The sequence below is a fragment of the Eurosta solidaginis genome, chromosome 3 (genome assembly GCF_040869045.1).
Source record: "Eurosta solidaginis isolate ZX-2024a chromosome 3, ASM4086904v1, whole genome shotgun sequence".
NCBI lineage: Eukaryota > Metazoa > Arthropoda > Insecta > Diptera > Tephritidae > Eurosta > Eurosta solidaginis.
In genome coordinates this window covers 253,340,020-253,363,594 of record NC_090321.1, presented here as the reverse complement: position 1 = coordinate 253,363,594, position 23,575 = coordinate 253,340,020, and the positions used below count along the sequence as shown (strand labels likewise).

At 37.3% G+C, this 23,575-nt stretch overlaps 1 protein-coding gene across 6 annotated transcripts in view; it reads left to right on the top strand.

Moving 5' to 3' along the window:
• RalGPS (Ral GEF with PH domain and SH3 binding motif) overlaps positions 1-23,575 on the top strand; it is a 97,140-nt gene that overhangs the window by 64,272 nt on the left and 9,293 nt on the right. For 4 of the 6 annotated variants that reach the window (XM_067775941.1, XM_067775939.1, XM_067775940.1 and 1 more), the window contains 5 exons: positions 14,722-14,998; positions 15,104-15,672; positions 15,763-16,087; positions 19,048-19,499; positions 19,565-19,774. In XM_067775941.1, the coding sequence (XP_067632042.1) occupies positions 14,909-14,998; positions 15,104-15,672; positions 15,763-16,087; positions 19,048-19,499; positions 19,565-19,774 (1,646 nt within the window). In that variant the 5' untranslated portion in view covers positions 14,722-14,908. Of the gene's footprint in view, positions 1-11,196; positions 11,388-14,721; positions 14,999-15,103; positions 15,673-15,762; positions 16,088-19,047; positions 19,500-19,564; positions 19,775-23,575 lie in introns of those variants that run through there. The other 2 variants (XM_067775944.1, XM_067775943.1) reach the window with 2 other exon arrangements.

Genomic DNA, 23,575 nt, shown 5'->3' with positions numbered 1-23,575 from the left:
GTCCCTTTTTCGCTCTTATTTGGAATCCAAATCTATAAATACAGTTTTTGTTGTAGAGATGGAGATTCGGGCAATTAGCGAGCTTTAGACAATTTTGGTCGTAGTGCTTTTGTTTAGCTATATTTTATTAAAATAGTTTGTTAAAAATAAACGATTGCGGGCCCACAAAGAAATATATTTGTGCTATGGCACTATTGTGAATATTTGCACTGCATTGCCGGCAGTTGCTACCGTACGCCAGATGGCAGCGCAAGCTGTTTTTAATTGATAGATAGAACGACTGATTTATGTTGATATTTGATAAGATACTTTTATATTGGTTGCGCAAGATGCGTACGGGTCCGGCTCGTTTATAAATATTCTAACCAACCAAGCGAAAGAACGAATCAACAAATTGGTATTTTCACTTACACTTAGTATTTTCATGGATTATTTTACCTACCATAATAGACGCATACCATACTATATTATATTTGTATAACGCATAATAACTTTTCTGGTATGATTCATCCATCGTTGTGCGCTTAATACCAACCACCTAATTTTTCTTATTGGAATCGTGCAAGCTATTGTCACATTTTTGGCTGCAGCAGTGGTAGCTTCGACAGCTCAACGTGCAACCACTTTATTTAACGAACCATAACGGCCGAGTTTTCGCAGATGACGCGCGTTGCGTCGCCACCAACAAATAGAGCTGTGTCACGCCGCTAACTTGAGCCATTGCCAGAGAGGTTAGATAGAATAAGAGACGTCATTTCATACTTTTTGCGAAATTTATTTGTAATGTCTCATTTGGGGAGTAATTTTAAATTGCTTCTACACATTTTCATGAGGTGTTTTTGATTGCTTTAAAGGATCGTATTAATTAAGCAATTCATACTCTTTCGAACAGTCACAATATATATTAATATAAACTTGTTAAAAATGTGTAGAAGGCAATTTTCTAATACCCAGCAATCCGGTGCATTACAAATAAACATTGAACTGACGTCTCTTATTCTATTTAACCTCTCTGCCATTGCGGTGCTACTGCGGTTGGCGCCAACAGCGCTGATACACTAATTCAAAAGCACACCGAAAATAAACAACATTAGTTCACAGCTCAGCAGATAACATTTTAGGGTTACTGTGGGTTCGAAGTTTCCAATTACGGAAGTATTACTGAATCTACATAGAATGTTCGGTTAAATGTTTTTGAAAAATTTCGAACAAAGTCAAATAATTTAACTGAATGGTTTTTAAATTGTGGTCTAGGTATTTTTTTTCACAAGTAGTTTGATGTTAAGGTGCCCCTGCTTGTTAAAGAGTATGGCACTGCTGGTTTTATGGTAACAACGCAACAAAATTTGCGCCACAACCCATCACTACAGTTAATGCGCTACAAAAGTGTTTACTCGCGCTCGTGCCACCATTTGTGTGTCTTGACGTTGTAATTGTCTGTTGTCCAATATAATTTATCATTGTATCTATTTTCTTATAGCTTTTGCTTGTCGAACCACATCAAGTCTATTGTTAAGCCATGTAGTACATACATATATTGCTCGGGTTTATTTCCAGTCAAGTTGCATTTCCTCAATTTGTTTGCCTGCCACTATTCTTGCTACGTTTTAGAATTAATTTGTTTGCTTATTTTTTCATTCATGTTCAATGTTGCGCCTCGCTAGGCTGGTAACGCGTCAACTATATGTGTAATAAGGCAGGGCCTGCGCTTCTTCGACAGTTTACGTAGCAGTAAGTTGTGTAAGTACAGTGATGATCAAAAAAAAAAAAAAAAACCATTTTTGCTCCAATGATTTCTTGGTTGAGTTACTTATTTGATGTGTGGTATGTAATTTGTGGTTTACTTTATCAAAAAAATGGCAACACGGCCCTTCTAAGCCGACAACGGTTGTTGCTGCTATTCAGAATAACTAAAAAATGTTAGATTCGGTTTAGTTCTGTTCGTTCAACACTTGCTTATGCTTTTGTCAAATTAAACCCAAATTACTACCGATGCACAAGTGTGCATTCTGAGTTAATAAAGAATCAAAATTGAAACACCTTGTAGTCGTTTATATATATATATGTTTGCTTTATTTGGCAAAACAATTGTTTCGACACTCGCGACGTGTCATCATCAGTTGCTAGTTATCATTATTTAGTCATTCTGAGGTAGTTCGTTTTTCATCCAATTCCGGTATTCTGGATGAAACAGAAAAACATTCCCCTTCGAAAAAATTTTTTAAACTCATTTTTCAATTTTCAAAAGTCTACGGAGAAGGCTGGTTAAAAAAAATGTGCTATGAGATCTCCATCTACAAAATTTTGTTTCCATACTCAATTTCGTCCAACTCCCAAGCTATACAATGGGAAAAGAAAAGATTCTCCTAGGGTTGAAGTTATACCACAACAGTGGCAACTTCCGGTAGCAAATAATTTCGGGCTTTTTGAAACAGGTTCGTCGGCTTATTATAAGTCAGTAAGTTGGTTTCCTCTCGTCTTGTTGTCGGCGGCTTATAGATGTGCCATCTATTTTAAATAGAAGTTTTATCGGTATATGTTTCATTACAAACCAGTGACAGTGCTCGTCAATAGCATATCGACAACACATCGATCGCAAATTGGTTACACTTCGATAAAAAATCGATCTTTTGTTGTTGTTCTTGTAGCGGTGCTTCGCTCCATCCAATAGGTGCGACCAATCATAAATTGTCATCAATATCCTCTAAAGGGAGTCCAAGGAAACTTGCTGTTTCCACAGTGGTGAACCATAATGAGAGGGGTGTTAGAGGCGTTGGTTCCACAATACAGTTAAAGAGATGGTTGGTGTCATGTGGGGACACATTACAAGCAGGACATATGATTTGTATGTCGGGGTTGATTCTGGATAGGTAAGAGTTTAACCTGTTATAGTATCCAGATCGAAGTTGAGCTAGAGTGACTCGCGTTTTCTTAGGAAGAGTGCGTTCCTCTTCTGCTAATTTTGGGTATCGATAACTTTTCGATAAACTCTCTACTACTTTTACCTAAAAAGTCCGTAGCAAGACGACGTCAAATCAATAACTTTTTGAAAACATATCAATAACTTTTCGATCTTTATCGATACTTTTCGAAGGTTCAATTTGGTGTTATTAAATCGTTCCCGAGATGGTCGGGCGAGTATCGAAGGAATTATCGCTTTTTTTTTCATTCTTCACCAATTAAAAAAATTGCAATGTTCAGAAAACGCGAAAAACTGACCGCCTCCCCCATATGTGCCAATGCAATTTGGTTTTTTGCAAGGTATTTTCTTCTCAAATTTTTATTTGCATAAATTCAACACACGCATGAAGTTTCAACACTATCTGTATTTGGAAATAAATTATCGCATTTTATCCCTTTTCTGTTATTTGGATATCGATATTTTTTAAATGGCTGTGTTCGCCAACCGATTTTGTTTATTTTTCATAAAGCATATATCTTATGACAAGGACAACTCCACAATATATCTTGCGGCTTAAAATATTTTCAAATTTTTTTCTTCTAAATACTGGCAGTGCCACGCCCATTTTCAAAAATTTTACCAGATTTCTATTTCTCGTAATAAGGTCAATCCACTTATAAAGATTCTTCAGTTTATCGGTCTTTTGTAATAAACTATTGCATTTTTTCCTATTTCGCAGTTTGCGATATCGGAAAAGTAGGCGCGGTTGCCGTTCGATTCCGCATTATCAAATAGCGTTCTATTCTGGGTTCAGATAAGTCGGTGTACCAGGTTTTGTAAAGATATCTCAATTATCACTGAAGTTATCGTATCAACGAACGGACGGACGGACGTGGCTTCATCAAAATCTGTTTGCGATGCTGATAATTTTGATAAAAGGAAGTATATATCTATATCGATTATTTTGGGCAATTATGTACTACCGGCGGCCACCGTGGTGTGATGGTAGCGTGCTCCGCCTATCACACCGTATGCCCTGGGTTCAACTCCCGGGCAAAGCAACATCAAAATTTTAGAAATAAGATTTTTCAATTAGAAGAAAATTTTTCTAAGCGGGGTCGCCCCTCGGCAGTGTCTGGCAAGCGCTCCGATTGTATTTCTGCCATGAAAAGCTCTCAGTGAAAACTCATCTGCCTTGCAGATGCCGTTCGGAGTCGGCATAAAACATGTAGGTCCCGCCCGGCCAATTTGTAGGGAAAAATCAAGAGGAGCACGACGCAAATTGGAAGAGAAGCTCGGCCTTAGATCTCTTCGGAGGTTATCGCGTCTTACATTTATTTTTTTTATTTTTTTATGTACTACCGTTTTCCAATTAAAGTTATAATACCATTGTGTGCAAGCATACTGGGTATAAAAAATTATGGTAATCCAATACTCCTTTTGAAACTTAAATAATTCTAATATGTATGTATGTAGCTCTGCAGGTCAGCTACTGGGCTTGAGAGTTCGTATACCCATTGTAGTAGGCGAACTCCCACCCCCCCCCCCCCCCCCCCCCTCCCGAAATATCCACCGAATAAAATAAGAATGAAAGGCGCGATAACCTCCGAAGAGGGTTTAGGCCGAGCTTCTATTCCAATTTGCGTCGCGCTCTTTTTAATTTTTCTTATAAATTGGCGGGACGGGACCTACCTCTTTTATGCCGACATCGAACGGCATCTGCAAGGCAGATCAGTTTTCACTGACATCTTTTCTTGGCAGAAGTACACTCTGAGTGCTTGCCAAATACTGCCGAGGGGCGACCCCATTAGAACAATTTTCTTCTAATTGAAAAAACTTTTTTCTAAAATTTTGATGCTGCTTTGCCTGGGGCGTGTACCCAGGATCTTCTGTGTGGTAGGTAGAGCACGCTACCATCACACCACAGCGGCCGCGAATAGGCTTGATAATAAGCATGGAAGTAATTCCATGAGAATGCTTGTTGAATTGGGTATCTCGCCACCACTGGAACAACAGGGTAGCATATACTTACTAACATACCTACATATGTGAACGATTTTAATTGTTTTTATTTTGTTGAATAACCCTGCAAAAAATGCGATTAGTCTAGGATGAATCCGGGATGAGTCACAAAGGATTATGCGACCAATTCCAGTTTTGATCTCTTTGTATGAGTTGAACTGTTCCCTTTTGTTTGAGTTAGAGTTGGCAAATATCCGTGTACCTGTAATTTTGTCACAGCTACTGAAATATCACAGTTCACAGACAGCTTACAAGGAATAATCGATGATTGCCTGTGACAGCATTTATTTCCCGTTACCAATCACATACTCAAACATAGCTCTCATCACAGGAACAAATCGCTTCTATGCTATGAACCAATACAATGAGCAAGTTACTTAAGCTGCGACTGAATAACAGTAGATGTCCCAAAAAAATACGCATAGTTTATTATTCGCAAAACAATCCGCAGGGAAAAATATAAAACTGAGGTGATTCTATACGACAGCATGACACTGCTAATACGCGTCCAAAAATATCGAGAGAGGTGTTAAAAGACGCGTATTGACCTGACCATGCACCAGCCAGCATGACCACTGACAACAATAATCCGAAGGCGGAAAATAAAAATTTTAGCTCGTTCAAAAAATATTAACGAAAAACCGGAAAATGACCCCGGAGTGCTCCGAAACCGGTTTGGAGACCAAAACTGGTAATTCTTTACTTTAGGGTACAACTAAAACTCGTCCAAAAATATCGGGAGAGGTGTCAAAAGACGCGTTTTGATCCCAGGACCACGAATCCGAAAGTGGAAATTTTATTTCTGTCAAAAGATATTTCCAAAAAACGGCAAAATGGCCCCGGAGCGCTCCGAAACCGGGGGTGGGATCGATAGTATTTTTGCGCAGAACACCTTTCTGCATTGGCGGCCTACGGCCGCGCTTATAAAAAATTACCCTGGGTGGGTCCAACACCGGTTTGGAGACCAAATCTGTATCCGCGCAAAACACTTTTACCCACAGTTTTTCTTGTGGGTAAAACAAAATCACCAAAATTACAACAAAAAAATAAAATAAATGTAAGGCGCGATAACCTCCGAAGAGATCTAAGGCCGAGCTTCTCTTCCAATTTGCGTCGTGTTCCTCTTGATTTTCCGTACAAATTGGCCGGACGGGACCTACATGTTTTATGCCGACTCCGAACGGCAACTGCAAGGCAGATGAGTTTTCACTGAGAGCTTTTCATGGCAGAAATACATCCGGAGCGCTTGCCAAACACTGCCGAGGGGCGACCCCGCTTAGAAAAATTTTCTTCTAATTGAAAAACCTTATTTCTAAAATTTTGATGCTTTGCCCGGGGTGTGAAGCCAGGGCATACGGTGTGATAGGCGGAGCACGCTACCATCACACCCACGGTGGCCGCTAAAATTACAACAACCACATGAAAAATTTCAATTTTGTTTGCAGATATCTCCGAAAAGAAATAAAATTTCCAATTTCCGCTCCCCCGATATTTTTGGACGAGTCTTCAAAATTACAACAATCACATGAAAATTTTCAATTTATTTCGCAAATATCTCTTCACAAACCAAACATTTTTATTTTCCGCCTTCGGATTATTGTTGTCGAGGTCAATACGCGTCTTTAGACACCTCCCTCGATATTTTTGGGTGCGTATTAGCAGTGTCATGCCGTCATATAGAATCACCAAAACTGATTCCTGTTGGCGTGGTATTTGTTTTTTTTTCAGTCGCAGTCACGGCTAAAAGCCGCTGTGACTGAGAGGTCACAATCACAGATAACATTGTTCCTTAGAAATCACGGGATCGGCCAAAATTAGTTTGAGCATGTCCTATGAAGAGACTAATTGTACCCATTTATACCCGAAAGGGAGCGATAGGACCAATCCTCTTTGTACCCATATGGGAACATAAGAAGACTAGTCCCTTTTCGGTTCTATAAGGACTCTAATAGGGCCAGATGCATTTTTCATAACAGAAACACAATCGAAGGGTTTACCAAGCCACAAAATCTATTTGATGTAAGTTGTTCCGCCCGCTTTTCTAAATGGAATAAAAAATATTCTCCGAAAATTTAACCCTAACTCCGGCGTAGTCGTTAAGTCTTTGTAGGGCTCCGCATATTTCGTAAATAATTCGATTCAATTACCTGTAATCTTTTTTATTTTACTTCGTTACTGTTTTTTTTTTAATATTTCTTAAAGTGGGCTACATAGATATCAAACTGACTAATCCCAACTGTACCCGAAAGCGACTATAGGGGATCAATTATACTCAAATGTAGACAAAAGAGATCAATCGGAGACCAATCTCTTTAGGGATTAATCGCATTTTTGTGCCCAAAAAAACGTTTGCTATTTTTCTTAATGATTTTTTGTTTTTCATTGCTTACATGCCAATTCACGTTTGTTATTCATTCAATTTGAGGTTCGCGTGCCGGAAATTGTATACAAATTTAGAGGGATTTAAAAACACCGGCATTATACACAGCTGAGGTATATACGAAAGAGGAAAGGGTAAACTGTCAGCTTGTGTTGTTGTTTCTATGGCATGTGTTAAGAGGGAGTGGTCAACACATTTGGTCATTCTGTGTACTTTGTTAAAAATTTATATCTATTTCTGCATTTGAAACTAACAGATTGGTAAGCAAATGCTTCAACCCCACTCGCTGAAAGGAAACAAAATTGCTTATGTTCATAGTACTGATGGGTGCAGTGTCCGTCTAGGCCAGCGATACACGTATACTAGCCGTGTCTTTTTTTTACATGTATATACATCTACATTTACGACGAACAAAAAAATTTTCAGCGACAATTGCGCATAGCCGAATAAAATATTTAGCCGCACTGCCACGTAAATCTCAAATCAATAGAAATATAGTTCCTATGACGAGTGAACCAGATACGGATAGAAATTTAACGTGCAAATGCAACAACAACGTTGTGATCCTGATATTTATCTGGTTCAATTGCTGATCCGTATAGCAGTTCTGTTCGTTTCGTTTTCTGTAGTAGATTTTTTGACAGCTAACCACTTTTGAGTTGGTAGCACTCATGGCTCAACTTTATGGTTGGCTCACCTCTACAGCAACAATATACCTTTGTTCAGATTGTCAAAGTCAGCGTGTTGGTGTTAGCAGCGGCGAATTTAAGTTTAGTGGGGCCCCTGGGCACCAATGATGTGGAGGCCCCCTTGTAAGGGATTTAAAAGAGAAATAAATAAAAAAGACGTGTAAGTAGTTAGGTTTATTATATTGTAACGAATTTTCTGCAAATCTTCTTATTTGCAATCCTCTGCTAAGTTCGAATCACTAAACTGTTGAATAAATAACTCCATTATTGAATAATGGAAAAAAATCGCCTTTATTAAAATACTTCACAATAACACTTATACTTTGCTACTCGCTGGCTTAATAACCAAACTGATTGATAACTCAAATGAAACTCTACTATTGGCCGCCAGATCGCGTGCTTAATCAAACTGATTGATAGCTCAACTCAAACTGAATTCTTTTTACTCGCTTGTGCCGCTTTTATAGTTTACGCTGCATACATCTAGGCTCTTCTATTTCCAGAACTTACCAACTATTTCGAGTGTTTATAGTTCTCATATAGTTTCTACTTGTTTACAATTTTCTACTTTTCAGCGTCTCTCAGATGTATGTGAGTTTGTAGTTTACAGTCTCTCGCACACACATAGGCGTATAAGTAAATGCATCTGTGTGTGACATCTCTCTGGGCTGCCTTATATATGTGTGTACTTGATTTGATTATTGACGTAAATACTGCTTAGCATGGCCTTAGTGATGGTATAGCTTAGTGATGCTAATATCCGTGACAATATTATTTATTAACTGTAATCATAGGAAGCGTTTCCGTGCCTTTTTTCAGCGAAACATTTTATTATATCGTCCATATTAATATCACGTACAATGTCACGCTCCATGCTTATAATAGTTAAATGATTCAACCTTTTTTGAGTCATCGATACTCTCAAGGAATCATTGACTGGATTTAATTTGGAAAAAGACCTCTCTCCAGTACAGTGACTTATCAATAAAGTTAAATAAATTCTTAAAACCATTTCAGTATTCGGGAAAGTTTCTCAGACTCCCTTTTCAAATATCAAGGAGTACATCGCTTGTTCGAATTCAAGCAATTCAAAACAAAATTTTTGAATAAAAGAAATTCCATTTCTAAACTAGAGTCAAGATCATTCTTGTAAATATTAAGTAACTTTTTAGAACTCTCTGCTAATTCACATGGAGTCAATTTATGGAATTTCGATAAAAAGCCAATCTTGATTCAACCATCTTGTATGTCGCTATTCTCTCATTCAAAGCGCTGATAAAATTATCGACTAACGGTATAAATTCTAATATTCTAAATTCAAACGTGTTTCGTACGACAAACGTCCGTACGTACGACACACGTAGCTCTGTGAAGGTGTCACCTACATGCGAGTAATTAAATAAACCATATCTCATTCGTTTTTCCACCGTTTGTCCAGGAAAAATTTTCGTTTGTCCACCCTTTGTTAAAAAGTTATTTCAAAACAAAAAAAATCGTGTGTGAAGTTGGCGCCTCCATTTGCGAGAAATTAAAAAAGCCAAATGCCATTCGTTTGTCCACCTTTTTTGTCCACACGTCGGTGCATAACTGACGCTTAATACTGTATAATCCACGTTGCGACTCGCAAAAACCAAAGTCGGACGCTGATTCGGGGGCGCTGCGGCGGGCGGCGCGAGAGATCAGTCTTAGCTTAAAAAATGTAAACAATGTGCCGGGTACACTGCGCAACGATTGGACGCTCACTTACAGCAATTTAAAGAAATCACCGCTCGGTTTGGATGAGATATTTTTTGAAAGTTGTGGTACTGCGAGTGCATTAACAGTTAATTACAATTCTATTCTTCGCGTAAAATTACCCTACGGCTCTTCGCTGCTGCTCTGACTTCAAAGGTTGTGAAGTTCATATTAAAAACATTTAAAATTTATCTTTTTCATTAAACATTATTTGATAAGTGATAGGTGAATTGATAGATTCAAATTAAATAAGATCTCATAATATTTAAAAGTATAAGAGAATTAATGAAATTAATTATGGAAATTGAATAATTAAGTTTTTGAAATATTTAATTATGTATGACATATTTAATTTAACTACGATTCATAGGATGGAAAAAAGGACCTTGATTTATGATTTTATACTGGCAGTGGCAGATTATTAGGGGGCTACATGATAGTGCTATAGGTTCGAAACCCACCGTCTGCAGGGGGCCTCCTGTGGCCTGGCACTCTCTAAATTATACTTTGTTAAATCACGAACAGGCGGAGGAGAAATATATACAATTATAAAGAAATACTTTGTTAAACCACGAAAGAGTGAGAGAGAAATATTATATTTCTCCATCTTTTATATTTATTTATAATTTCATATTATTTCAGATTTCTCCCATGCCTGTTACAGGTTTAAGGGTTAAGAGTTAGGGTTTATTTATTATAATTTATTAGTATTTCTCCCCCGCTTGCCTGAGCCCGGCAGGGCCCCTTCTAAATTTCAGTCGCGGACCTCACGCAGTTTTAACCGCCACTGTTCTGTGGGGGCCCTTATGTAAATCCGCCGCTGGGTGTTAGACGAATGAAATGGAAACATAAAACTTGGCAGCTTTTGTGTGTAGTAAGAAAATGTTGTAAATGTGTTATTTTCATTTTGAGTTTGCCAGCTCCTTCTGACAATCCCTACTCCAGTGAAATGAAGAAAATCAGCTGATGAGATGAGCCAACCATATAGTTGAGCCATGATAGCACTGAAATACATATGTGTACATATGTATATACATACAAGATATCGCCATATTTAAAAGCAAAACACGGAAAGAATAAACAACTTGAAGAAAATGTAAGGAAAATAAATAGTTTGTTTACGTGCGAAACTATTTAAATGTATCTTCAATTTTTGTGTACGTTTCTTCTTTTTATTTTCAACAAAACAAATGTTTTATATTAATGCTGCCGGTTCTCATAAAGTTGATCCAGATCGTTCCAATGAGATTTGATCGTGAGCCAGAGCTCGATAACTCAATGGAACGCTCCTTTCGTTTTTTAATTAGGGATGGTAAAACTTAAAAAAAGTCGATAAAAAGTGCATAATGGAACTTGAAAGTGCTGATATTATAAACACTTATTTCGTAAGTGTGGATAAAGTTGTGCTAAGTGCATTCCATACAAAGTTGTAAGTGTCGATGTGTATGCACGTAATAAGAAAGACAGCTAAAATGTATGTATCTTAGTTCACAAACTTCATACTATATTAATTTTCTCAAAGTAGATAACACCCAAAACGGAGGTTATTTTTATTAGTGCTGCTATATCATTTTCAATAGCCAATATCAGTTTAAGGAAGAACATAAATTTTGCTTATCATCTGAAACTGTAATGTACTGCTCGTTCACTACATATGTAAGTAAAGCTGGAGTCATTGGTGCCGTATGTCGTATCGCTGTATCCGTATTCCTAACGTAATCAGCTGTTTATCGTTACGACGGTAAACCAAAACCCAATTGGTTGGCTACGATACGGTTACGACCTTAGCGGCACCAATAATAGATTGCATTGATTCTCATAAGGTTGGTCGAATCAGCTGTTAAAAGGTTACCGATACGGTTACCGATAAAGCACCAATGTCTCCAGCTTAAGTAAAACAAGCTTCAACAATGTATGCGCATAATAATAATATGAACATTGTAATCACTTTCAATTTTGTGAAATATTCATTTATAGCTTTGCTTCCGTCGAATACGATTCATATCTTTGTTTTTGTACTGGCGTTGGTATTCTTATCGCATTTGTATAACGTTGATTGTTTGGTCGTTAAATATTCGCACTTGCACAAAGTTCAGCTGTAATGAACTTTCAAATGACGCGTGAAGAAAAAAAAAAAAAAAAACAAGTAAGGACGGGACTGTCTTCGGCTGTGCCGAAGACTTCATACCTTTCATGAATGGGGCTGAACAATAATCTTATCCCGTTCGTAATCTCCAAATAATAGGATGTATAAGATAAGAATTATATAGTGAACAGATTTAGATACCTAAACGATTTTTAAGATAAATATAAAATAAAAAATGGCAAAAAACCCCCTCATCTTAACGATCGGTTGTATGGGATATATATTATATATAGCTCCGAACGAAATGATTTTTACAGGAAATTTTCTATGATATATTAGAATATATTTCACCAAGTTTCACGTTTTTATATTGGAAGCTAAGGGAGAAATGGCCAAAAATCTTTCTATCTGAACGATCGGTTGTATGGGATATATATTATATATAGCTCCGATCGAAATGATTTTTTCATGAAATATTCTTTGATATATTAGAATAAATATCACCAAGTTTAACGTCTTTATATCGGAAATTAAGGGAGAAGTTGCCAAAAATCTCTATCTGAACGATCGGTTGTATGAGATATATACTAGATATAGCTCCGATCAAAGTGATTTTTCCAGAAAATCTTCTATGATATATTAAAATATATATCACCGAGTTTCACGTTTATACTTTCTAAATTGCGGCAGGAATGACCAAAATCGTCTTATCTGAACGATCGGTTGTATGGGAGATATATGTTATAGTGATCCGATCCTACCGTATCCGACAAATTTCTAATATAATACAAAAATACATCCTTGTGTCAAATTTCATTGAGATATCTCAAAATTTGAGGGACTAGTTTGCGTTCAAACAGACAGACGGACGGACAGAAGGACATGGCTATATCAACTCAGTTCGTCGCCCTGATCAACTCGGTATACTTAATGGTGAGTCTGTCTTCTATATTTCTCAACGTTACAAACATCGGACCAAAGTTAATATACCATTTCATGTTCATGAAAGGTATAAAAAAATCGTATAAATGCAAATAAGCCGCATAATTATCAGCAATGAACTAAATAGTAAAGTTTTACAATGCTGAGAAACGTATGCATAATATAGTGCCGTAGTCATAAGAAATTACCACTGAGGTACTATCGATTATTATTTAGCTATACGACATGAAACCCAAGACCCTATAGTTGCATGGATCGATTCTATGCTCAGGAGTAGTGTCGTCAACTCAACTTTAGGTGCTGGCTCAGTTTGTAAAATGGCTACCAGAGGCCCAGCTCAGGACGGCGTGCTATCGCCTTTTCTTTTGATACTGGTAGTTAATGAAAGGAAAGGAACAAGGGTAGTTGCATATGCCGACAACTTATTGATTCTGATCACAGGCAAACTCCGGACAGGGACTGGCGAGCTTATGGGCTACCATGGTTAGTTGTTGTTGCTCCTACTAAAAAAACAGCCTCCTTTAACTTACCGAGGCCGAACGGCTCAAAGTTAAATCTTTCGTCTGAAGCCAAATGTCTTCATATGATACTCAACTTCAAATTAAGCTGGAAAAGGAACGTTAAGGTGAGATCAAGGAAAGCTCTGACAGCATACTCCAACTGGGGCCAAATGATCTAAATCGATTCGAAAGAAATTTCTTTTGGATTTAAAATAAAATCATCTGTAATTTAGTAGCTTTCAATACTTACGTATGGGAGCTCTTTTCGTGTGGAAGGCGCTAGACAGAAAGATCAATCAACATAGGCTTGTGAAGGTGCAAAGGCTAGCATGCCTGGTTATGTCAGGTGCAGTGAGCAGCGCACCTCAGGAAGTGTTAAACAAAATTTTTCATTTGATGCCTCTATAATGTTCGTGCAGGGATTGGTAGTGAAACATGTGGGAAATCAACAAAAGATATTAGATAACAAGACTTGACAATTAACGGAATGAAAAGTGCCGAACGTCCGACACTGACCATATTACGGCGGGTTTTGACTTCCGGGTGCAGAACATACGATATTCCTCAAGGGAGGAAGGCCTAAACAGTGGTAGGGGCATAACGATCTACACAGGTGGCTCGAAAAAAATGAAACTGGAGCTGGAATGTACTCAAAGCATCTGCATGTAAAATCAATCGTACCGAATTCCTGACTCATGCAGTGCCTTTCAGGTGGAGCCCTAATGCCATAGAGAGAGCAGCCAGACTGCTCCAGGATAGTACGGGTTCCAGGCTTCAACGTAACGATCTTTGTCGACAGCCAGGGTTGCCCTTAGCGGCATTGGAATCCAAAGCGATAAAGTCGGATATCGTGCGGAGGTGTCGAGCCCCGCTGGCGTCCATAAGGCACCTAAGTGCGTATATTGAAGGGAATGAATTCGTAGATGAAATGGTGAGGAAATGTACAGAAATGGACATAAGTGATGACAGCTTCGTACGTCCACCACTGGGTTGTTGAGGCCAACAGACTTGCATTGTGCCAATTGGGTTGATTGCGAGGTGTTAAGAGTTCTAATGGCCATGTGTGGATAAGAAAGGAACTAGCATCTATCTTAAGCTAAACAAATCTGCAGTGAGAGTAATTACGGGTGTCATCACAGGTATTGCACCGTTGCTCCGACGGTGGCGCATACCAACAAGTTCCCTCTGCGGAAGCTCTCAGGATGGGGAGAAAGAGGAGTCGATTTATCACTTTCGCTGCCGATGTCTAGAACTGCACAGAAGAGGTTGGGAAGGTGCATCTTTCACTCCTAGTTAAGTTAATCAGAGAAACCAAGTCTTTCGTTGAGGACCATTAGGAAGGAGTCTCTTTGAACGAATTAGCCGCCTCAACACTCATTACGTATAAATTAAAATTGCAAATTGTATGTAAAATCCGTTTAGTGTCGCTGTGTTTAACCTTAATTTTCTCTTTTATTTATTTTTAGAGCAAAATCATTTATTCCAAAGTGACTTATCGTGCCACTTGATTGCATCACTCAACGGGGTAGCACTCATACTCATAAGCTTTAGTCCGTTCCTCAAACATCACACGAAGGAGTTTGACTGTGAGCGTGATTGTTTCTAACAAAACTTTGTACTTGCCTGACGTTTTGTTGCCGTCGCCATCGTCGTATGTATGTTTTATCTTTGTGCCCACATGCCATGATGCGTTACTCGGAAATATCCAGAGAATTATCATCGGATAGTTTGCGTTATGTCGAAGTAAGTAGCACAATTTATACATACAAACTATGTGCGTGCAGTCTATGTGTTTCCTATAATGAAATTATTTACCCTTTTTTGTTTGTTTTATTGTCTCCATTGTAGCTGGACGACGAATTTATTTATAGCAACTTGCGTGAGGATTCACCACGCAGTGATATACAATCGAATGACAGTAACGGTTATGTAGCAGCACCAACACACATTTCTCATAACCAACAATCGCAATATTTTACGCAACAAGAACAACAATTGAATAATACTCCACAGATGCAATTGCAGCAACAACAACAACCGCAGCATCATCATTCTCATCCCCATCAACAACAACAACTTCATAACTACACTAATTCAATGGGCAATTGTGGCCAACAACAAAACTCAGCCGGTATACGCAATTCAAAACGTTATTCGTGTAGTGGGCGGCGTGAAAGTAGTCATGACGGCGCTGCAACCATATCCTATATGCGTCCACGTAAGGATAGTACACGTTCAACACAAAGTTGCCAATTCGATCGTAGTACACGTTCAACACAAAGTTGCCAATTCGATCGAGAACAGTTAACGCAAGCGATTGCCAGCAAGACAATGCAAGTAAAAAGTTATCGTCGCAAAAATTCCATTGGCTGCCTGAATTCGTTATCCTCATCACCGGGCTGCTATTATTGTGTTGGGTACGTTTATTGACCGCTAATTTTTTTTAAAATAATATTTGAAACATTTAAAAAGTAAAATTAAATTTTTCTTTCTTCATCTTCCTTTAGCGCCGCACCACCGCCCGGCAAGAGTCAAAGTTTACCGGCACGTTCTTCTATGAATAATTTAGATGCTGTTGTTTTGAATGCTTTACGTGTACCGGCCGATGAGTTGGCTAATCAGATTACACTTTTGGATTTTCCCATCTTTGCCGCCATACAACCAGACGAATTGACGAGTTGCGCTTGGACTAAGAAAGATAAACATGTTGTTACACCGAATATTGTTGCATTTACGAAACGTTTCAATCATACCAGCTTTTGGACTGTACAGGAGATTTTGAGTGGTGAACTGCCAAAGCAGCGTGCAGAAATATTGACGCATTTTATTAAGGTGAGAGCTAAAAAGTTGGTCAATGATAGGAAACCAGTAAGAAAATAAAGCAGTGAGAAACACTTCCAGAGACTATTGTTGTTGTTGTTGTATTAACGATAAAGACACTCCCCGAAGGCCCTGGGGAGTGTTATAGATGTCGATGCTCCTTTTCCGGATATAGATCTGGTACGCTTCGGTAACAAAGCACCATTAAGGTACTAGCCCGACCATCTCGGAAACGATTTATATGGCCACATTAAACCTTGAAGGCCATCCCTCCCTCCCCACCCCCTGGTTCCATGAGGAGCTTGAGGTCGCCAGAGCCTCGTCTGCTAATGAAACAAGATTCGCCGCGGATAGGTGATATTGACAATTTGGTTGGATAAGCTATATATTGCGCTGGCAGCCCCTTGAGAGGGTTGCGCTACACAGACTGTTCTCCAGTGTCTAAATAGGCGTTGCATCTGGAGTATTTCGTTATTAATTTTTGCTACCAAACGAATAACTTGTGGCAAGGAGCTCGCTTTAAACCCAGCACATGCCTCGCCGTTAGACGTACTCCTTCCGTTTCCGATGAAACAGCTCATTTGCTGAACACATTTCCAACTTGGTTCTCGATAAGAACCACAGGAAGCCCTCTTAGTGGAGCAATGCATAGCTGTGCATTTCTTCTGCTTTTTAAGAAGTGGGTATTTGGTGACATAAAGTGTCACACGTATAACTTAATGGATGATACAATGATATGACGGTTTTCATATTTCACTATCAGTCCGCGGCTTTCCCCTTATTGTTGTTGTAGCGAAAAATACAGTCTCCGTCGGTTTTGCGGAGTGTTATCGATGTTGATGGTGTTTGCCGGATAACAAAGCACCTTTAAGGTACGAACCCAAGCATCTCGGGAACGAATAACATGACCATATCAAATCTTCTAGGTCATACCGTCCCCACCCCCTAGTTTCATGCGCAACTTGGAGTGGCCAGAGCCTAGCCTGCTAAATATTTGTATGAGGTAGGGGCAGGCGAGGTTTTTAATTGGGTTGCGTGAGCTGTGAATTGCGCTTATCAATGCCTTCAATTCTGCTTTTCCTTCATGTTTTGTTTTATCGTTCACACGAGAGGTAATTAATATGTGAAGGAGCCACTACCCACGTACTGAATTCCTATCCAGCAAAGGAGGAAGGAAGGAGCCACTACCTACGTACTGGATTTCTATACAGCAAAGGATTCCTCCTTCTGCCCTCTACAAGCATACCTTTGAAATTTTGATTGCGTTTACTCGGTAGTCGTTAGAATTTAATTAGTAAACCTTAGATACAGAATAGCTCCATCGCTAGTTTTCCCGATATGCTGTGTACTAGAAGGAGTTTCTCTGTCTGCATTGTATTAAAAAATTTTATGCTCGCGCCAATTCTATGAATATTGAAAAGTTGCTACTTCATGCTGCGATACATTGCCATTCAAGAGTGGAACCCTAACCAGACTTCGAAACCTATAGCACTAGATGTTAAATTGTATAGAAGTGTCATTTGGGTGACGTCTGAATATCTGTTCCATATCCTTTCTTGTTTCTGGCTTGACCACTATCTGTTGTTGTGCAACACCCAGGAGGTTTTGGTTGTATATGAATACCATTAATCCGGGACCTAACTAACTACTTTTGGTTCCGTAACTTGCTACTCCATTAAAATCTTCTGATTTTTTTAAGACCAGGTAATAGCAAGCACCGCGCTCGTCTATCACACCGACTGTCCCGGGTTCAAGTCAAGATTTTCAAAGTGTGGTCTACCCTCGTCAGTGGTTCGGTAATTACTCTGTGTGTATTCCTGTCATGACAAGCATCCCGCCAATTTGTAGGAAAAATTATAAGTAGCAAGATGCAAATTGGATGTATATCTAGCCAAATTATTATTATTGTCAAGTAGCTTTGGTTTTCTTTTCTTACCACTGATATTTCTCTCTGACCACTTATGAGAGTCCCGTTGCCAAGTTCTATGATTCATAGTGCTCAGATCGGTACTAGCAATTGTCTTGCTATATAGCAATGGCGATGGTGTGACAACCCTTCATAGTTTTGCTACCGCCACCCTACTGGTAGGTTTTCGTTAACTTGAAGTAGCCCTTAGGCTGCTTCCTGAAGTAGTAGAAACAGGTCCCTTAAAACATCTGTAAGAGGCCTGTTACCGCTGAATGAATCCTGTCTGGTAAGTGTATGTGGCAGATCCTCGAGTGGATGGCGCAGAAAAGCCGACTTATCGCCCAGAAATCGTCTTTTCCTGTTGTTGATGTAGCGATAAAGTCACTTTTCGAAGGATTTATAGACCACTATGGGTGTCGGTATTCTTTTTCGCATATATGTTATCGTACAAGCCGGAAATTAACATTACCTCTTCAAACTTTGGTGGTCATAGTTGGTCATAGCACATCACCCTTCGTGAGGAACTTGTGCTTCACGTTCATCAGTATCGATTTTGTAAAGTTCGGAGTTCCCTTTATCACAATCAGTGTCCATCTAGTTGAACATGATATTTTATGGCAACATAGACATATTTTTTTGGTCTTTGAACCAAATCGAATTTTCCAAAGAGTGAGCAATAAGCAACAGATTTTTTTTTTGAAATTAGCCTCCAAAACATAGGTATATACTTTTGAAGTTCGAAATTGTTCTCTTCGTAATATATATGTATTTTCAGTTTTAGTTCTTTAAACACTATAACTGAAAACATATAAAGCAAGGGGTCAAATTTCCAAATTCAAAAACCAACTCCTAAGTTTTTTAGGCTTACTTCGAAAAACGCACAAATAAATTTCATGCTCATGTCTCAATCTCAAAATAATTGGTTTGGTTCAATACCCAGTCGGATGATGTGCAGTGTTATTAAGCCAAACTCTTAAAAAAGGTCATTTTCGTACATTTTAGAGATTGACGTTTTCGAACCGTCGGTCAGGTATTCATAACATTTTTCATTTTTTCTCTTTAGGTGTCAAAAAAACTGCACGAGCTCAACAATTTGCATTCGCTGTTCGCCATCATTTCGGCCATGCAAAGTGCTAGCATTTTCCGTTTAAAAAAAACTTGGGCATGCCTCTCCAAAAAGGATAGGCAAGCATTTGAACGCCTGAGCGATATATTTAGCGATCAAAATAATTGGGAAAATTTACGTGCATATTTAGAAAGCTTACGCCTACCATGTATACCCTATTTGGGTTTATTTTTAACCGATCTAATTTATATTGATTTGGCGCATCCGCACAAAGGTGGCCTGGAACCGGAACAGCGACGTAACAAAATGAATAATATATTACGTGTCATTGCAAATTATCAACAATCAAATTATACGCATATACAACCAATTGAGGCAACACAAAAGTATTTGACATCAATACGTTATATAGAAGAATTGCAGAATATTTTCGAAGAAGATCAATACAAGTCAGTAACGATGATAACGAACCCCCTTGCTTTTTTGTTAAAATATTTCTTAATTTTTATTACAGGAAATCTTTGAAATTAGAACCTGCATCACCGTCCGGTCCCAGTTCTTCATCATGCAGTTCCAAGGAATCCTTTAATGTTGATGCAGTTACACCAGCGCTTGCTTGCTTAAATCTCTCACCTGCCAAAACGATCGGTTCGATGCGTATTGCCAATAGTAGTGCCACTAAATTTATACCCGGTCATCGTAAATGTCGCAGTCTGGGTACAAAGTAAGTTTGACAGTAATGAAGAGTTCATATATATTTGTATGTATATGCGTAGTTCATTGCACTTGAAACACTATTACTAATTGGCTACTGAAAATTGCAAGATTTACTTACGCACGTACTATAATGAAAAGTACTCAAATAATTTTGTATTGTAATATTACAATTTCTTTGTGTTTTTATACTCAGCGTGCTTTGCACACAGAGTATATTAACTTTGATTGGATAACGGTTCGTTGTACAGGTATAAAGGAATCGAGGTAGATATAGGCTTCCATATATCAAAATCATCAGTATCGAAAAAAAAAATTGATTGAGCCATGTCCGTCCGTCCGTTAACACGATAACTTAAGTAAATATTGAGATATCTTCACCAAATTCTGGACCCAGAATAGATTGGTATTGAAAATGAGCGAAATCGGATGATAACCACGCCCACTTTTTATATATATAACATTTGGAAAACACAAAAAACCTGATTATTTAGTAAATAATACACCTAGAATGTTGAAATTTGACATGTGGACTAATATTGAAACTCTTGATAAAAATTCAAAAAAAAAAAAAAAAATTTAAAATGGGCGTGGCACCGCCCACTTGTGATAAAATCAATTTTACAAATATTATTAATCATAACTCAAAAATCGTTAAACCTATCGTAACAAAATTCGGCAGAGAGGTTACCTTTACTATAAGGAATGCTTTGAAGAAAAATTTACGAAATCGGTTAAAGACCACGCCCACTTTTATATAAAAGATTTTTAAAAGGGCGTGAACGAATAAAATAAGCTATATCTTTGCAAAAAAGAGCTTTATATTAATGGTATTTCATTTCCCTAGTGGATTTATAACAATAAATAGGAAAAACTTTAATTTTTAAAAATGGGCGTGGCATCTTCCCTTTTTTGACTAATCAATTTTCTATGTTTCGGGAGCCATATCTCGAAGAAAAATTCACGGATCGTAATACAATTAGGTACACAAATTTTCCCTATAGCAGGAAATATTTCTAGAAAAAATTGACCAGATCGGTTAAAGACCACGCCCACTTTTATATAAAAGATTTTTAAAAGGGTCGTAGATGAAAATAATAAGCTATGTCTTAGCAAAAAAGTGCTTGGTATCAATAGAATTTTACTTTCTAAATTGAATTATAACATTAAATTGGAAAACACAAACATTTTTGAAAATGGGTGTGGCACCGCCCCTTTTATGACTAAGCAATTTTCTATGTTTCGGCAGCCATAACTCGAAGTAAAATTAACATATCGTAATGAAATTGTGTACACATATCTTCCTTATAGCAGAAAATATTTCTAGTAAAAATGGACGGGTTCGGTTAAAGACCACGGCAACTTAGATATAAAACAATTTTAAAAGGGTCGTAGACTTGAATAATAAGCTATAACTTAGCAAAAAATAGTTTTGAATCAATGATATTTCACTTATCAAGTTCTATTGTAAGAGGAAATGGGGAGACATTTTTCTTTTAAACGGGCGGTGCCACGTCTTATGTTGAAAAGTAATTTATCTGAAATGAAATGTACAATTGAAGCTCACGCTGAGTATATAATGTTCGGTTACACCCGAACTTATACACCTTTACTTGTTTGTTTCTATTTTTGTATTTCACTAAATGCCTTCGCTCATCTACATCATCATCAATTCACGTTATATACTTTCTCTTTTTCTCTGTATTTGTCTCATTTTATCATGCAATTGGATGTCATACTTACTAACTGAAATACACATTTTCAACGGTCTCCCATGTGTCTGCGTAAAAAAAATTGCCAATTGTATGATTATTGTGTGCCGTGTACAAAACTCCTTTTTTTATTTACTTCTTTTTCTGTTCTCTTATTTTCGTTCTTGTTTTTTTTTTTTTTTTATTGTCATTTTGCTGGCAGATTGCGTAGCACCAGCTTGCCACGTAATTTTTATCACAAATGTCATTGTTGTATTTTATTGATTGCACCTGGTATTGGCACCATTTCGAATAAGCGTTGTAGATGCAGCCGGTGAGTTGACAATTCATATCAACGTAACGTTAAACGTCCGTCTCAAAATCTATACCATATTCCTTAGTTTGATTAATTTTTTTGTTTGAGTTCAAGCTTGCAATATATAAAAGTTTATTTGCAAAGTTTTAATATTTTAAGTATACAATATGTGCTAATATTTAAGTCTAATTTAAACATTTTGGAAATGTAAATTTTCTCCACTTGATGGGGTCAAAATACCTGTGTAACTCGATTTTACAGAAATTTTTTTCGTATTTGAAAAAATGTATGAGATTTGACAGATTTCGATTCGCATTTCCTTTCGAATCGAGTTACATAATAACGCCTTTACTATGTTTTTCGAATTGATAGACATTTACTTTCTAATCTGAACTGTTTATACCAAATAAGTAAGAGGCTTTCTCTTAGAATTTATATTCGAGTAGATTAGTATAAAAGAATATTTAAGGCCCATCAGTTATTCTTATAGGTGTTTTACCAAGCATTAAATACAATGTACAGCTTTCGGAAGGGTTGATATCGATATAAGCAAACGATTTATTTTTTCGAAGTTAGCTCGAAAACGTAGTTCGAAATGTTCCTATGTTCGTAATTTAGATATTTTATATTTATTGGAATCGGTAAATTTTTTTCCGATTTTCGATTGTAGGTATAGATTTTTTTTTGTAGGTATAGACATTCGAAGTTCCAAATGTGCCCCTGTTCGTGATTTCTATATTTTTTATTTATTGTGATGGGATAATTTTTTTTTAAGAAATAATCTAGACCATAATCTTATCGCTTTTAACTTTTTCGAAGATCTAAAAAACTGTACCTTCAAAATGCGAAATAAAGGCAACTCACCCCCAAATAATTTAATTAAAAAAAAGCACGAAAGGTATAATTAGAACGTTGAGACCAAGCTACGTTTTGGAGGCTAACTTCGAAAAACGGATAAAATTACTTTGTTATTAACAAAATGAGAAAATAGGTAATTCTCGCCTACATTTGTATTTTTTTAGTTCTCGTAATGCTTTAATTAAAAAAAATGAAATTGCGAAAGACCCATTTACGACCTTCCAAAGGCCATAATTATGTTTTGGTGGCCAATTACGAAAAACGGAGTAATTTGTACTAAAAAAATAATGAGAGAGAAAAAGGAAACCCCCTACATTTTTTTTCCGATGTAAGTAAAGAAGAATCACATCTTCGTATGAATTTTTTTTTTAATTCGTAATACTTTATTTCAAAAAAAAAAAAAAAAAAAAACAAAAGTAAGTTCCAACTTCAAACTTCGAAAACCTATAGCTATGTTTCGGAGGCTAACTGCTAAAAATAAAGAAATTACTTTAGTACTCCCAGCGTGAGAAAAAAGGCTAATGACACCTTGAATGGCCATACCTTTGTTTTGAGGACTAACTTCGAAAAATGGCGAAATCGCTTTATTACTACGAAAATGAAAAAAAAGCGAATCACATCTATATTTAAATTTTTGTTAAGTGTTCGTGATACGTTTATTTCGAAAAAAACAAAAATTAATGGTTTGGTCTGATGCTCAGAAAAAAAAAATATTTTACCTTATAGCGTTATTGCATGTTTTTAATTGCGAATGGAACAACTGAACAAATCCATATTTACTTCTAAGGACTAATTAGAACTTTGCGAGACCAACCTACGTTTTGGAGGCTAACTTCGAAAAACGGATGAAATGACTTTATTACTAACAAAATGATAAAATAGGTAATTCACGCCTACATTTGCATTTTTTTTAGTTATCGTAATGCTTTAATTAAAAAAATTATAT